At 43.3% G+C, this 16,682-nt stretch overlaps 1 protein-coding gene across 1 annotated transcript in view; it reads right to left on the bottom strand.

The window, feature by feature from the left end:
• Positions 1–16,682, bottom strand: part of thsd7ab (thrombospondin, type I, domain containing 7Ab) — a 225,451-nt gene that overhangs the window by 115,351 nt on the left and 93,418 nt on the right. The window contains exons 2-3 of the mRNA XM_072692410.1: positions 14,924–15,782; positions 1,644–1,892 (exon numbers count right to left, since the gene is read on the bottom strand). Of these exons, the coding sequence (XP_072548511.1) occupies positions 1,644–1,892; positions 14,924–15,782 (1,108 nt within the window). The remainder of the gene's footprint in view (positions 1–1,643; positions 1,893–14,923; positions 15,783–16,682) is intronic.

Here is a 16,682-nt window from a genome sequence, read left to right as displayed (position 1 = left end):
TGTGGTACAGCTTCAAATCATGAACCCTTCTTGATTTCACATATCCAAAGAATCTTGTCTCAGAACTGGGCAGGCTGTTTAGATCCAGTATTTTTTAGGTGGTGGCTTCAAATGTTTGTCCGTAAACATGTCTGCATTTCGGATAAGAGAAAAATCATCCCCAAACCATTGCTGTAAAAGGCGTCCAGTGCCAGCGTCTGGTCATCGAGAGCCATCTGTGAGATTAGAGCTGGTTTGTGGCCCCCGTCAAGGCTGCACCATTTGTTTAGTGCTCTGCTCTTGGCCCAGGTCTGGGCTTGAAGGCTTTTGCTTTCTCTCTGCCTCCATATGCTCTCTCTATCACACTCCTCTGTGCCCAGCACACACCAGCTGGGCCGGGGTTAACCAGCTCCCGCCGCGGGTGAGATGCCCGTTTATGCTTTATTGCGTTACGAGCGTGTGGCCATTTCTCAGCACATAGAGGGAAAACACTGAGTTGTAGACTCCAGACAGGCTCGCTCTGGTAGACTGACGATGGCTGGGAAGGTGTGGTGTTGATATCAGGCTGCACTGGCTGTCGTACCTGGTTTATTGCATTTAGAGACATCTCCATGGAAACAAATGGTCATAGCAGGGGCCTGAATGAGCATGTATTCATATATGTATTCACAGTCAGAGGAATGAACTGCTTCACCTGCGGAGGCTTGCCGGTAAGCGAGAGTTGGTGGTGTATGACAAATGTGAAGAATGTTAATTATTGTAATAAATAGCTTCTATTTAGTCTCATCATGGCTGAAGTGAATCATTCTTCTCTTTCTTCTCTATCTGTCTGTCTGTCTGTCTGTCTGTCTATCTATCTATCTATCTATCTATCTATCTATCTATCTGTCTGTCTGTCTGTCTGTCTATCTATATATCTGTCTGTCTGTCTGTCTGTCTATCTGTCTATCTGTCTATCTATCTATCTATCTATCTGTCTGTCTGTCTGTCTGTCTGTCTGTCTATCTATCTATCTATCTGTCTATCTGTCTATCTATCTATCTGTCTATCTATCTATCTATCTGTCTGTCTATCTATCTATCTATCTATCTATCTATCTATCTATCTATCTGTCTGTCTGTCTGTCTGTCTGTCTCTCTCTCTATATATCTGCATAGCTGTCTGCCTATCTATCCAGCTTATCTATATGTCTGTCTATCTATCTACCCATCTACCCATCTGTCCATCTACCTACCATCCGTCTTTCCTTCCATCAATCTGTCTGTCTGTCTATCAATCTGTCTATCTATCTTTTTAGACTAAAAAAAAGTTGTCTGTTGACCGTGTCATTATCTTGTAACCAGTGTATTTTAGTGCTCTGCACCATGGTAGCTTCAAGCCTATATTGTGATATTAAAAAATGAGCTCTACCCCTACATTCATTTTCACAGGGACATGCTGAGCAAGTCTCTGTTATCAGTGAAGAGGGGGAAACTGACACTGCCGGAACAAATTTGACCCAAATACCAATCGCAGTCAGCCATTCAAGAGGGTCTTTAAATAAAAATAAAATATCAAAATAGATGAAATGTGTAAATCTACACAAAAGCTACATTTTAATGACAAACTGGGGACAGTTCAGGTACATCTTTTCAAGGTTTCAACGTTCTGCAGCATAAACTTACGTTGCGCAGGGTGGGACGCTTTCTCCTACAGGCTCGCAGTCTTGGCTGTCCTCCAGCAGGGGGCACTCTGCTCCTCCACCCACAGGAAGCTGCTGGACCTGCCTGCTGCGAGTGCGGGTGCCCTTTGGGAAGCTAGGGTCCGCACAGGTCTTCGAGCAGGGACCCCACTGACTCCATTCACTGACCACACAGTCTTTGGGCATCAGGCAGGACTGGTACATGTCCGGAAGGCTCCAGTGGGGGCACTGACTGCAATCAGACACAGAAAACAGGTAACAGTTGATTTTAAGGCCCTTAGTCAACTGTTCCTACCTTGATATAATGTCCCTCCTCATTCCAATTCATGGGTGTAGTCCCTGAACAGTGGCCTTTAAGTGCAAGACCCATTAACAAAGCAAAAACATGCACTGCTAAAGCTGTATAGCTATGTAGCTAGCTGGTTAACTGCTAGTAGGAATAAGCAGGACTTTTTGCAGTGCCTGAACATGCTAGATAAACATTTCTGGTTAATGTCATCATCTTCTAATCTGTGTAATCGATCTGTGGTTCAAAACTAGTTTGTGAGGCTAAAACCCAAGCTTTTTTGTACTACCCCCTCCATACCCCCTCATTTTTATGTTCTGAAGCGTAGAAACATCCGTAAATTCAGAAATACTACAACATGAACTCAACAGAGGGAGGGAATCACATGTTTCTGCCGGTTTGTGGTTATTAGAGTTGTGTATTGGTCAGATCCTGGTGATCCAATGCATTTCTCGATACAGGGGTTAAGATTTATATCAAGACACTGCAAACAAGACTTTTTCAAATCTAAATTTAGAAACACTGTCATACTATAATAAACACACCATAATAATAATAAACACACAAGACTGCCGTCTAGTGGTCGGGTTTAAACACTGCACTAAATGAACCACTGTCTGTTTACATGTAAACTATCTATCTATCTATCTATCTATCTGTCTGTCTATCTATCTGTCTGTCTATCTATCAGTCTGTCTGTCTGTCTATCTATCAGTCTGTCTGTCTGTCTGTCTGTCTATCTATCTATCTATCTATCTATCTATCTGTCATGCATATCTGTCTGTCTGTCACTCTATCTATCTCTGTCTGTCTTTGTCCATCTACCCATACGTCTTTCCATCTGTCTGTTTATCCATCCAGCCATCTATTGTGCACATTTGTCTGCCAGTCTATCCATCTTCTCTAGATGTCTGTCTATCTATCCACCCATCTACCCATCTGTCCATCTACCTATCTATCTATTCATCCACCTGTCCTTCTATCAATCTGTCTGTCTGCCCTCACTAAAAATAAAGTATTGTAAAATTTCATATCATGGTACTTTAATGTATCGATATTTTATTACACCCCTACTGGTTATAGCTTGTGTCAGTGACCGAGAGAAGTTAGGAGCTTCTGGTGAACCTGTGGGGAGTGTGTCTAGTACATTCCCATTTCTGATAATTACACACATTTCCACAAAATATCTGACATTAGATCATAGGTGGGTGATTTTTCACACCACATATATTCACAATATTCACAATATTAAGAGGTTAGTATAGTTCTTTATGAACACAGTGGATTCACACAAGCTTTTTGAACACTGCTTCTGACTCTCGTCCTCCTGTTGCTAAGCAACAACAGCATTGTAGGGTACCCAGAGTGCTCTCCACAAATCACGGTCGCCTGTATTACTTTATATTTATTAATTTAACGCTTTTCTTTTCCCATTAGTTACGCAGTCATACTCAGATTGAAAAAAGTTATGGGCCGTGGCCAAAACAGCTCCCTGTTTGCATTTCATGGCACAATTGTGTTCCTCTGCCATTTTTCTCGGAGCGTCTGAATTGTAAAGTGTGTGGGCATTGTGGTTCTCCACTCACTCATAATCACTACATGAGCTGAATGTGGACCAGAATGCATTGCGAGTCTGGTTGTTTCGAAGATGCTTGTATAAGCATATAAGCAAGTGATAGTTACAAGCCACTAAACGCTGTGACTTACAGATATTTTGCCATGTAGTTCGTTAATGGGAGGCTTTTTCGGTCGAGCCATGGTCATTCAGACACTGAGGGGACAAAATCCTACAGTGGGCTTCTCCATCATTAGGAATACTGGTTTGTTCTACCCTGTGTTACAGCTGGAATTGGGATGCAGAGCTTGGACCTAAGTGGCCCAGGGGTCGCGGGTTCGAATCCCGAGCCATGCCGCTTTGCCATCAGCAGCCGGAGTTCGCAAGAACACTCTCCAGGTGGGTAGATGGTGCTCTCTCCCCTCATCACTCTTAAGCGATGTTGGTCGGCACCGGCGTCGGCGTTAGCTGGTGCGGTAAAGCTGTGGACCTGGCACTTTCCTTTGAGCGCAGTCAGTCTGACAGCAGTCTGGTAATGCCGCACTGGCCACAGTTCAAAAAAGGGTGGTGTCTGGCTTTGCATGTATCGGAGGAGACCTGTGTTAAGTCCTTGCCCTCAACACTAGTGTCAGGAGCGCTGCTAGTGCTAGGGGGAGTTAATTGGCAGTACCACATTATAATGGACATTTTGGCAGGAGGCTAACTATCAACAGTTAGCAGATTTAGAAATACTTTACTAAAGGGCAGCATCTATAATCAGACGAAGGGGGAAAGAGAGGGGTTCCTGGTGGGGTACAGGACCTCCTAATTAACCCCTATGACCCCACCTGAAAGCCTCAGTATCAGAATTCTGAGCGACTCGCTGTCTTGCTGTTGGATTTCTCTATTCATTCATTACGTAGATGCTAAAATATGGATTCAGGGAAATGTTGTAGATTTTACTTGGACATGGTTGGATCTTCCTGCAGGCCAACAGTGGCCAAAAGTGTACATACAAAACTACCCCTTTCTACAGAAGGTTTTGCAGTGGTTAAACCATACCCTGACCTACCAGCTGTGTTGAAGAGGAGAGCCTACAAGTACATGGACAGACTTATTATGAGGAAATGGCCTAATATTATAATGTTCTCCCACCTCATACAGCCATGGGAGAGGCTTGGTTGGGCTACCCTGGTATAACAGGGATATATTTGTGAGATTTATTTTTTTTTCACTGAAAGGTTAGACCTCTCATATTTTCTATTGGTTCTCTATGAGTTAGCAGCGCAACCTGAAAAAACAAGACCCTCAACACACTGCTTGCTCATTTTACCAAGAGTTCTGCTAATTCTGGATGGCCAAAAAATATTTATTTGATCATGATATTGCAATTTTTTCATGCAGCCTCACGCTGAAATGATGGTGTGCTATAAGTAGCTAATCTGCCTTATTTGGCAAAATCACCAATTACCATTATGTGGGTTTTTAAGGACTTTTCAATGACCAGTAATTTGGAAAGTGTAAAAAAGCAGTGTTTTCTTGTTGTTTATTGAGGAAACGCTCCTGACAGGCTAATAGAGTTAATTACACACTGTGTCTCTTCCAGTAAAGCTCCATTTAGCAACACTCCCATTAGCCCTTGTTACACAGCCGTCTTTCTTTTTTGTTTGTTTTTGTTGCCCATTTTCCAGCAAGTCCCACCCAGAATTGGGCAGAAAAGGCAGTGATGGCTGAATACTGAATACCCAGAGCTAAATGCGTAACAGATTCAGAGTACAACTAGAATATATACTGAAAAAATTGTTTGACTTAATTCACACTCTTAGTGGTTGAGAAGTTTTCCCAAATTCCCAAACTGACTGTAATTCCCAAATCGATCAGGAGAACCAGGTCGGTGTTCGGGGTGGAGCTTGACACTCTAGTTTTGGACAAATTGCTGTCTATCATGGATGATGTGAGCCATCCTTCACAGCATCATTATGGACAGGAACACTAAATTCAGTGGCAGGTTACTGCCACGGCGGAGGAGATCTTTTGTCCCTCAAGCTATTAGGCTCTTCAGTTCTTCCGAGTGGTGACGTATGGTATCAATGGACTGAGTGCAATAATTACGGTGTAGCGCACAGGTGCATGGGCTGACTAGAAGAATTCTTTTATGTTCATTTCATGCTGTGCTGGATGGTAATGTTCACGGCATGTTATTGTTCACTAAGTCACTTTATTGCCTTATGCGCCCAACTGGATGTGTGTCTGAGCCACTTTACTTTTGCACACCACGGGCATGTACTGTTTTTTTGTACATCTAGTGTAGGAGCATGTTCATCTTCATTATTAATGATTTCATTATTTATTTATTGTATTAGTATGTGTGTCTGCATCTGTTTTCTGTCTGTACCCGTTCCTGTGGTGTACTACTGTGTTATGCTGCTGTTGTATCTATCTATCTATCTATCTGTCTATCTGTCTATCTGTCTATCTATCTATCTATCTATCTATCTGTCTATCTATCCATCCATCCATCCATCCATCCAGCTATCTATCCATTATCCATCCATCCATCCATCCATCCATCCATGTATCCATCCATCTATACATCCATCCATCCATCCATCCATTTATCCATCCATCCATCTATCTATCTATCTATCCATCCATCCATCCATCCATCCATCCATCCACCTACCTACCCGTTTGAGCAAAACTGCTGCCTGCCTCAAAAACCGAGCAGAAATGTGTAATAGGAAATTTAATTGATTTAATATTTGAGTCTATAATCTGTAAGAGTTGATGAATGGACAAACTTGAACTGAAATTAGTGTGGGGTTCTGTACAATACTGAAAAAGACCGTTTGTGTTCCATAAAGTACCAATCACAAGAGGTTTGTTTTTCTTGTCACGAAAAAGGTAGGACACCCTAAACCCTAATAGAGGGTATGCACTGACGTCACGTTCCCGCTGGAACACGCCCCCTTTAGTCTAACCGAGCAAAAAAGCATTCTGCAACACAATTGGGCAAACCAGGAATAAAACTAGTGATTATCTGCTCACGTTAAAGGCAGTTGGAGCCGACAGCGATCTATCCAAATGATCAAATAACCAATGATCCATGGACAGCGTTGTGTAGCCAGGAACGTCCAGCTACCTGAGGCTCAAATCACACTTGTTTAGAGGATAAAGCCTCATATCTGAGAGCACCTGAATGGTCTTAGGAGTGATTTTACACTTTTTTCAGGCTCATTTAGTAGATTGGCTCATTTAGGTTTGCTTGTTTTCCCTTATTTGAATTTAGCATGCCTCTAAATGTTTGACTACAGTGGGCTTGGTTTTCCTGACCTGTTTGTAGAGCATGACTTCACCTCTTAGGGAGATCCCACTTGTTAAAGTGCCTGAATTCCAGTCGTTTCTGTGAATGCCCGCCCTGGACAGAGCAAACCCAATTGCGCTCTCTCAGGGCCTCGGCTGCCGAAGGCTAGCAGTATAACCGGGATTCGAACCAGCGATCCTGTGACTATAGTGACAGCCCCTGAAACAGCTAATCTCTAAGTGTTCGGAGATCTAAAATCTCTTCCCAGACACTACATCTACAAACCGCTTTCTACAGGCCTCAGAGAGCTTGTTGGACCTCACCATGGTAACAACTCTCACTTACCAATCAAGAGCAAACCAAACTAAATGCAAACTGAATAAGACAGACAGACTCCTCCAAAATCCCCTCAAACCATGTTCTGATCATCTGCAGCTGATGTTCTGCACCTGATTCTAGTTTTAGGTGTTTAAAGTAGTCAAGAATGTGGGGAAATCTTCACATAGTATCTTTATTCATTAAATTTGACATTTATTTCAGGTTATTTTTTAGTTATTAGTAAAAGGAGATCAAATGTCCAGATGTTTAAATGTATTCAAATTTATTAAACGACCAAGATCTTCATTGGGTGTCCTAACTTTTTCACATGCCTTTATTAGCTAGTTCATCACTCTTAAAAAAGCAAGTTCTCCAGGGTTCTTTAATGAAGGCAATGACAACTCAACGGACCATTTAAAACGTGTACCTAGTTCTTCACCATGTTTGAGTAACTGCTGTAAATGTTTCTTTAACAGCTTCCACAGTTGCTACTTACTGAGTACCTTTCTGGTACTACAGAGAACCTTTTGCTGAGAGTGAAGCACACCAGGGGGAGGCTAAGGAGGAGGAGAAGGAAGAGGAGCAGGAGGAATACTACCAGCCAATCTCAGTGCAGTGTTTAGGAGATGACACACTGCTATCCAGTCACAGTGCAGAAGGGGAGATACAGCTAAGCTACTAAGCACAAGAGGGGTGATCCTGCCAGCCAATGACAGTGACACGTTGCTTCCCAGAAGAAGCCACGATACAGCTACAGTGTGAAACATGACAAGCACCATAAAGGAGGTAAAGACCATTCTGAAGGCTTGATGTAGAGGCTGTACACATTATTGTGCTGCTTTCCTGAAACTACGCATTTCTCCGCTGCTGACAGAATGAGGACAAACGCAATTCTATTCCATTCCACTGAAATGAGAAGGACGCTCAAAACAAGTTGTGGGGATTCAGGAGATTTCCTGTGTGCTGCAGAAGAAGACTGGATACATCTTCATTACATAATAAATGTAGGAGGGGATGAAATCTGAAATTCTGAAGCTAAACGCACTGTAATGCGTGGGCCGGCTAAGAGCACGTCTTAGTGCTGAGTGGAACGATTCGAACTGGTGAGAAGATGAAAAACATGCTACATTCACTACATGTCCAAATATTTCTGGACACCCCTTCTAACGAATGCATTTAGCTACTTTAAGTTGCACCTGTTGATGAAACAGATGTGCAACTGCACACAAACACACACACACACACACACACACAGCTTGTCTACTCCCTGTAGAGAAGTACTGCCAATAGAATAGGACTCTCTGGAGTAGATAAACATGAGCCTATTGGCACCATGCTGCCTAATGCCAGGCGTGGAGCAGTGGAAGAACTGTGTTCTCTAGAATATGGATGGATGGTGCTTCATCCAATACTTTTAGGATGAGTTGGGGAGTTGGAGATGATAAGGTGGGGTGGTGATCATTGCCTCACAATCCTCACAGCAGTGCTCCAGCAGGTCTAGTAGAAAGCCTTCGTCCCTGGACAGTAGAGACAGTTACTCCAACAAAAGCAAGATAAACTCTGTTTTAATACCCTTGATTTCAGAAGAAACAAGAAATGAGCAGATGTCCCAATACTTTCGTCTATTTAGCGAGACTGGATGCTTGGCTGTTAGACGATGCTGTTCATGATATCGCTTGAAAAACCACAAAAAATAAAAGAATCATGGAGCTGAATCGATACCGAGACTTGTAGAGCAGATACAGTCAGGCACATCAAACGAAATGGAAGGAGAACATTTCGGAGGACTATTGGCAAGAGTCACAGAGCAATTGCTTCAGAGGAAAGTTTGTTCCACTTTTTAGAAGTGGCAAAACAAGTATGAATATTTCAGAGGCAGAAATAAACAAGTCAAAGATTAATATTTATGCTTCTGAGAACATGTGAGTTGTTTTGGTGGTTCCTTTGAAATATCCCAGCTCTACCACTGCACAAGTTGAATTTTACACATTGCTGATAACATCTGGATATACGTCACGCACTGATTTAACTGGCTGGACGGATCTGTTTTTTAATAGCCGTTTCATCACTCATTCATTACTCTTTTCATTACTACTCATTTCATTACTTTTATATTTTGTCCACAAATATGTCAAAGGATGTACAATTTCAAATCGCAGTCCAGATAAACAGGAACGTATGCAACAAATCTAAATAATACCAATATCTGCAACTCAGCTGCTTTACAAAATAAACACCCATTGTCTTACACCCCTTGAACCTTAGGTTTATTATTTAGTTATCAATCCTAATCCAGAAACGACTGTGAATTATTTGATACCTCTTGATACCGGTTTAGTATATCTTTGGTGTAGTATACCTTTGTGGGAGTCCCACAAGGTTCTATTTTGGGGCCTATGAAACTGATGCTAATTAGGACAGAAATGTAGCGAAATTGGAGTGTGGTCTTACATTGTTGAATGTTATTGTTTATTGTACATTTGCTAAGATGTGTAAACATGTAGTATGATCTGATGGTGCTTAGGTTAGGTGTACTAGGAATGCAGACGTCCTGGAGAGGCAGATAGTCTAGAGGTTAAGTGTCAGAGGCTTCAGGGTCAGGTCCTGTCACATCCTGTTGCAACTATCTAGATCATAAGGGTCATAAAGATTGACCATCTATTTAAAGAATACACATGTTGCCCCTCCCTAAAGCTCTAAACCAGCTAGAAAGCTGTGTACTGAGACACCTGGGGGAACTTTGGGGTTGAGAGCTCATGCACAGACGATACCCCACTCAGTCTCCAGCTCGTATATAACAGTATACAACAGCATACGTGGGCTAACAGGTTAATGTCCAAATATTAGCAGAATGTTTACATGAACTAAAAGATCTGCATTTAATTGAAGTTACTGCATTTATAATCCAACAGAGATACTTTATATTTCTCTGTAATGCTGATCAAGGTAGACTGTGAACGCTTACTGGAGAGGTACCACAGGAAATCAGAGGGGAAGTCAAGCCAATAGTGGGGTATTTTTGTTTTACTCCTTTTACAGTGGTTTACACCACTGATGTGTTCATCTTTTTTATAGAAAGCACATTAACATGGCCTCCTCCACTGTCGCCAAGTTTGTAGTAGTCAGAAATTTGGACTCTGAACAAGGCAGGATGAAGGAGGCTATAGTCCCAATTTCTACATTTTCTAAATGTTTATGTGTGTTAAGCATTAAGATCACACTTCATAGCCACTGCACAGCAGTACAATGAAATTTAGCCGCCATATTTCACCTATTTATGGCTGTGAAAACACACTCTCTCTCTCACACACACACCATAGGGGATAGAGGGAGGAGTCCAGGAGATCCAACTGGCATGGTTCCCAACCTTCTAGTCCCAAGCACACTTCTCCAGGCCTTCTTTAGGCCATGACTGCTCCGATATTGCCAGATATGCACATGTATCAATAGCGGTTCACATTCTTACTGTTCTTAGCACTGGATCTACAGTAGCACTCCAAATGTTTCAACCTCCACTGCAAACCAGGTTTATTAGCAGAACTTCCAAACGTTCAGCTGTTTGCAAGAAACCAATCAATCAATTTAAACAGCTCAACACAACTAACAGAACAAGTGGTTTCACCAAATTCGACAAAATGCCACTTTTAATGACGGCTGCAGCCTCAAAATTACTCAACTATAGCTTGTCAAGCAACTTTAGTACTTAGTAGCGCCCCCATCTGCTGTCAGGACCAGTTCCTCACTTGTGGAAATCTACAAACACCCTTTTCAGATCTGCTCAGAGCTCCTTGGACCTTCCCATTTCACCGTGTGTTGGTCAATCCAACGAGTGCTGTTTACAAACAACCCCTGTTTATGTGGGCACAGATAAGGTACCAGCTGTAGTCCATCATGATCACTAACAAGAAGTTAAGAGGTCTTGACCTTTAACTTTTCAGCACCACTGAATTAATACTCTAAGTGGGTGTATGTATATTTCTGGCCTGTATGTATAATGTAGACCCTGTATTGATTTCAGAACATAGCAGAATGTTTTACTGTGAGGATTAAGATCCAACTGAGTGCCCAAATCCATGGCTTTCCTTCCCGAGGAGCTTACCTACAATATACAGACAAAAGTATTGGGACACCTGCTCATTCATTCTTTCTTTTTTAATCAAAGGTATTTTACAAAAAGAGTTGATCCAGCTTTTTGGAGTAACTGTCCCTACTGTCCAGGGAAGAAGGCTTTCTACTAGATTTTAGAGGAGCATTGCTATGAGGATTTGATTGAATTCAGCGACAGGAGCAATAGTGAAGTCAGGATGTTGGATGATCACCACCCCACCTCATTTTCCCCAACTCTTCGTGCCAAGAGGTCCATGTTTATCTGTTGCGGAGAGTCCAATTCTAATGGAACTGCTTCTTTACGGGGATTAGACAAGCTCTAGTTGCAACTTAGTCAAAGTAGCTAAATGCGTCCATTAGAAGGGGTGTCCACAAACTTTTGGACATATGGTGTAGCACCATTGCAAAACTTAAGAAGCCAACTTTAGACACCGAACATGTCTTGGCTGACTGACTTGATTTGGGATAAGAGGGGAAACGTACGTTTGCCGTTTTGCCGAACCTCTCCTTTAAGTGGTCTAAGCTGGGGTCTTCAGAAGTTTTTGAAGTAAAAGGAAATGCTAGATTTCTCAGGTGGTAATGGATCAATTTGGACCAATTTTTGCTAAAGCCAAACTATTTCCAAGACAGACAGACTAGCTCTGGCATCCTGCCATAACACAAAGGCTTTGCAGTGGAGGGCACTTGCAGTACACTGTGAATGCAGCGAAAATACAGTAACGGCTTTGTGAAAGCTAATACCCGATGACACGGGTTCACTGAAGTTGTGAATGCTCTCGCTTCTTTGCTGCCTACACCTCTTTCACCGTAGCTAGTTCTTGTATACACAGAGCAATTCAAACACCACACAGAAGATAAAAGGCCTAGTGTTCGGTCTCGGCGCTTCCTAATGACCGCGCTGAGGCCGAGGACTTTGTCATTCCAGTTATTTATTTATTTATTTATTTATTTATTAACAGTGCTGGCCCAGATTCCATCCATGTCAGGGAAGTTGAGTGGATATAGAGTTGTCATCGTCGAGGTGGAAAATAGACCTCAGAAAAGGGGTAGTAGCTCCATTGCTTTGACAGCTCGGCAGAGAGAGAGAGAAAGGGTGGAACAATCGTCACCCTGCCTGTCAGGCCCCTGACAGGGGGCCGAGAAAGAGGACCCGGGCGAATGGCTACAGTAGAGCCTAGCTGCTCTCACAGCTCTTAGCTCCACTTCGGTTGAGGGGGTGTGGTTTGAATAAACTGGTTGTTATGCAGGTTTTCCTGACTTCAGATGAGGTGAGCTCACTGTGATGAGTTAGCCATCACTGTCATTTTGCTGATTACATTCAATTTATGGACAAAAATATTGGGACACCTGCTCTTTCATTGTTTCTATTGAAATCAAGGGTATTAACAGGGAGTGTATCCTGCTTTTCGTGGAGTAACTGTCATCACTGCCCAGGGAATAAGGCTTTCTACTAGATTTTGAGTGGGGCATTGCTGTGAGGATTTGACTGCATTCAGGTCACAACTCATCCACAAAAGTATTGGCTAGAGCACCATCCATCAGTCCAGAGAACACAGTTCCACTGCTCTACAGCTCAATGCTGGTGGGCTTTATAGCCTTCTAGGCAGTCCTATTCTATTGGCAGTACTTGTCTACAGGGACTAGACAAGCTGTGTATGTGTGTACCTGTGTCAGCAATGGGTGTGACATAATAAGCTGAATGCATTCATTAGAATGGGGTGTCCACAAACATTTGGACATACTGCGTAACTATTAAGCTTATCACTTTAGGGAAATATAGGCAAACTATTATCACGACAAATGACATCGTGACCCACATTCAGTCGCTGACAGCTTGCACTTTCCTTGATGGTGATGTCATCACCGTGTAATTACCATCTGGGGGAGCTTGTAATGGTCCTGAATCATTTATAATGTTAATTACATTCTGCAAAGAGAATGTATAACAGTGCTCGTAGCACCAGTGGTTCCTTGTGGTTGTTTGATTGGTGAACATACTAACAAACTGGCGGGTTGCTAGTCCAATTACAAGAATGTAGACTTTCTACACCAGACTGAACATCTACATTCATAGTGTGTGTACGTGTGTAGCTCATTAGTTAATTAGCTGGTGAAATTCAGGTTTCTACAGTCTATAATTCAAATGCAACCATTTCTATTGTCTTTGTGAGCTTCCAGTACACCAGAGTGAGTCTCCAACACAAAAATCATAGGTTTCTACATTTCTACCTACCGTTATACTGTCATGTACTGAGTAATATCTCCACATATGGTATTATTGCATTGAATCAATCATTCAATAAATGGTAAATTATCAATCACGCAACTAGAAATGATAAAATGCTCTGAATCAGAAGAGAGAAGCTGGTTAGCTTATTAAGCATCATAACAGCCTTCTCACCACAGAACAAACTCAAGTCTGTCTGACAGAAAGCCCACTTATAAACGTTATAGACGAGAATGACTCGAGCGATTGGTGACTAATGATCGAGCGACTGAAGTTGAAAGGACAGGAAGCTGAATGTAACGTTTTTCCTCATGGTTAGCCTTTACTAAACTAGCTTGGCTACAGTTCTACTAACTGCTGAGCTACAGACACAAGTGTTGACCATAAAAACTCATGTCTGAGAGAGCAAAGTCGCATGGCTGGTGTTGGGAGTAACAGAAAGGCCAAATCAGAGACCAGTTCTGCTGTGTTTGGACTCGTAGCCGGACTATCTAGGCTTAGATAAGTCAGCTAGCAGGCCTAACCCCACAGCACAGGCCGTGTTCTAGCTAACTGGGGCTCATATCACACCAGTTTAGAGGATAAAGCTTCATATCTGAGTTAAGTGAATGGTCTTACTTCATCCAGGTTAACTTGCTCTGCCTTTCAGTCAGACTCTTGCAACTATGGTGGGCTTGTTTTGTCCCCACCTGTTTTCAGAACGTGATATCACCAATCAGTGAGCTCCCACAGGGTCCCCAACCTGTGGCACTTTTAAATGCACATGGGGGAATGAGCATATTTGGCCATAAACTAGATAGACACCTAACAGAAATCTGACAGATCAGACACAGCAGTCAACATTTTTAATACGGTGGTATACAGTATTACCGTTAAGCTGACCCCCCAATCCTAGTTCATATATACAGTCAGTTGCCCCCAGCCATAGCAAAAAACCTGCAATTTCGTTTAAGGTCTCAGGAACAAGACCAGTAAACTAATGACCAATGGCTAATGGCTTTAGAGAAGAAGCTAAACTAAGAGCACTAAGAGTTTTAATGTGGACATATGAAAGATAAAAGTATAAACATTTGTTGTTGTTGTTTTTCTCATAGTCCTTCACATAAAAGGTCTACCAGCACAGGCCTAGTTTGGCCTAATAGCTTTCCAAAGCCAGTACTTTATTTTAGACTGCATACTGTTTCTATTATTAACCATTTTTTCATCAGTTTAGGAAAACATGTTGCAATACAAGAACAGAAAGGCTCAGACATTAGTAGAATTTCTCCACTTGTTTCACTGAGCTATAAGTGGGATATACCATATATACAATTACATGTTTTTGTTATTGCTGGCTGCAGAGTCTTCTGAGGCTCTTCTGAAGGAAATTACACTTTCCACAAGATGTGATAAATCAATTCTTACCCTGTTCATAAGAACTGTGTCAGTGACTTTTAATCCCGCGGTGGCAGCGCTACAAATTGAACAATTATTAAGCTGCCACTCACCTGAGTGTCACAGTGCTCCCGTTGCGGTGGACACAGACCACCTGCCTTGCCCGGTATCCCACTTCAATGTTCCACAGGTTGCTCTCCTGCCGATTCAGTCTGTTGCGGTTCCTCTTGCTCTTGATTAGCTCGCGTGTTTCGGGGTCCTTGGCCCCCTTGCGCTCTTTGCTCTTCCTGCGGCGAGCCTGGCGGGTGGCTCGCTGGGCCGGAGGAAGTGACGGGGTCTCAGAGACCTCAGGGGGAGCCTGAGGCAGTCCACACTCTCCCCAGCCGCCCACACGCAGGCTGAAGAGCGTCTCCCGGCCCTCGCAGGGCCTGGGCGCACAGGTGCGGAACTCGGTCAGATTGGGACAGGCCAGGCCGCTGAAGAGCGGAGGCGCCAAGACGGCACGCACGCGGTTTTGCAGGCCCAGGCCACATGTCTTGGAGCAGGCCGTCCAGGGGCTGAAGCGGGACACCACGCAGTCCCGCGGGCACGGGATCAGGCAGGCCTGCTCCAGGCGAGGCCGAGGCTCGAAATACTCGCAGATGGCGTCATCGGCAGGCGTCCCGTCGGCCTTCAGGACACAGCTTACTTCCCGCGTCTGGATGCCCTCCTCGCCTCTAGGACAAGGCCCTGAGCGCAGCCCCCCACCACGAGGCACAACAGGCTCGCAGCGGTTCCAGTCGCCCAGCCGCCAGTCGTAAAGCTCCCTGTGCCAGTCACACACGCGAAAGCAGCTCTGCTGGTTGGCGGGCCGAGCTGACTGGAGGCAGTTGGTGGGCAGAGTGGTCCAGCCTTCTACATGGGCACACCAAACAGCTCGGCTCTGGCTGCCTCCGGGGCCGCACTCGCTGCCCATACACCTCCCCCACGGACCTGAGGACAGTAGAACAGGAACATGAGCTTGGGTAAGTAGAGAGTAAGCACATTTAGCAATGCTGTACTGGACAGGGATGAAGCTTGATCTTTGAACACATTACAATGTTAACAATGAATCACCAGCTGGAAGTCTTTTTTAGAAGACCCCAGTGGTCTAGCTCTATCTGAATGTGACAAATCCAGCCTGAAATACTACAGAACTGCATCCAGCCCAAGTCAATTAACATAATTATAATGTTCTTATGCATGTTGGTGTATTCCTGACTCTGATTCTGGGATTTTCAGTCCATTTTGGCACCCAAACAGGTGCCGAGCGTTGGTCATTAATATTCATGAGCTCATTACCATGTCTTTTTTAGATGTGCATGTCTATTTTTGTACAATCAGTGCTCTTAAATTTCTTCTTCGTCTCTCATTTTTCAGAGCTGCACTAACCACAGTTGTGCTCTCCAAAGTTGGCCTGGGAGAACTTTTGGATCTGGCCCACCAGAGAGTTTCCCTAACTCCACTAATTCACTCCACTAATTCCTCCCTAACTCCTTAATTTTAACAATATATATCCTGAAGTTACAAAACTGAAACTAGGGATGCACAATACCACTTTTTTCCTTTCCAATACTAATACCAGATTTTCAAGTATCGGCTGATACACAGTACCTATACCAACTCTGACTTAAATACTGGATAGCTGACTATAAATCCTGATGTTTATAGTGTTCCACTTTTTATAGGATGTACTTTTTATAGCTTATCCCAAATAAGATATAATATGATTAAACGAACAGCATTTACTGATTGAGGAACTGCACATTGGAAAAGTTCAGAGCTTTCAATGGCCACAATGTAGAAACATGTGCAAGTAGGAAAGCGTGATCTGGCTAAGCATGACCAAACAGC

The sequence above is a fragment of the Salminus brasiliensis genome, chromosome 1 (genome assembly GCF_030463535.1).
Source record: "Salminus brasiliensis chromosome 1, fSalBra1.hap2, whole genome shotgun sequence".
Taxonomy (NCBI): Eukaryota; Metazoa; Chordata; class Actinopteri; order Characiformes; family Bryconidae; genus Salminus; species Salminus brasiliensis.
Note: the sequence above shows the minus strand (reverse complement) of the source record. Positions and strands in the feature narration are given on the sequence as shown.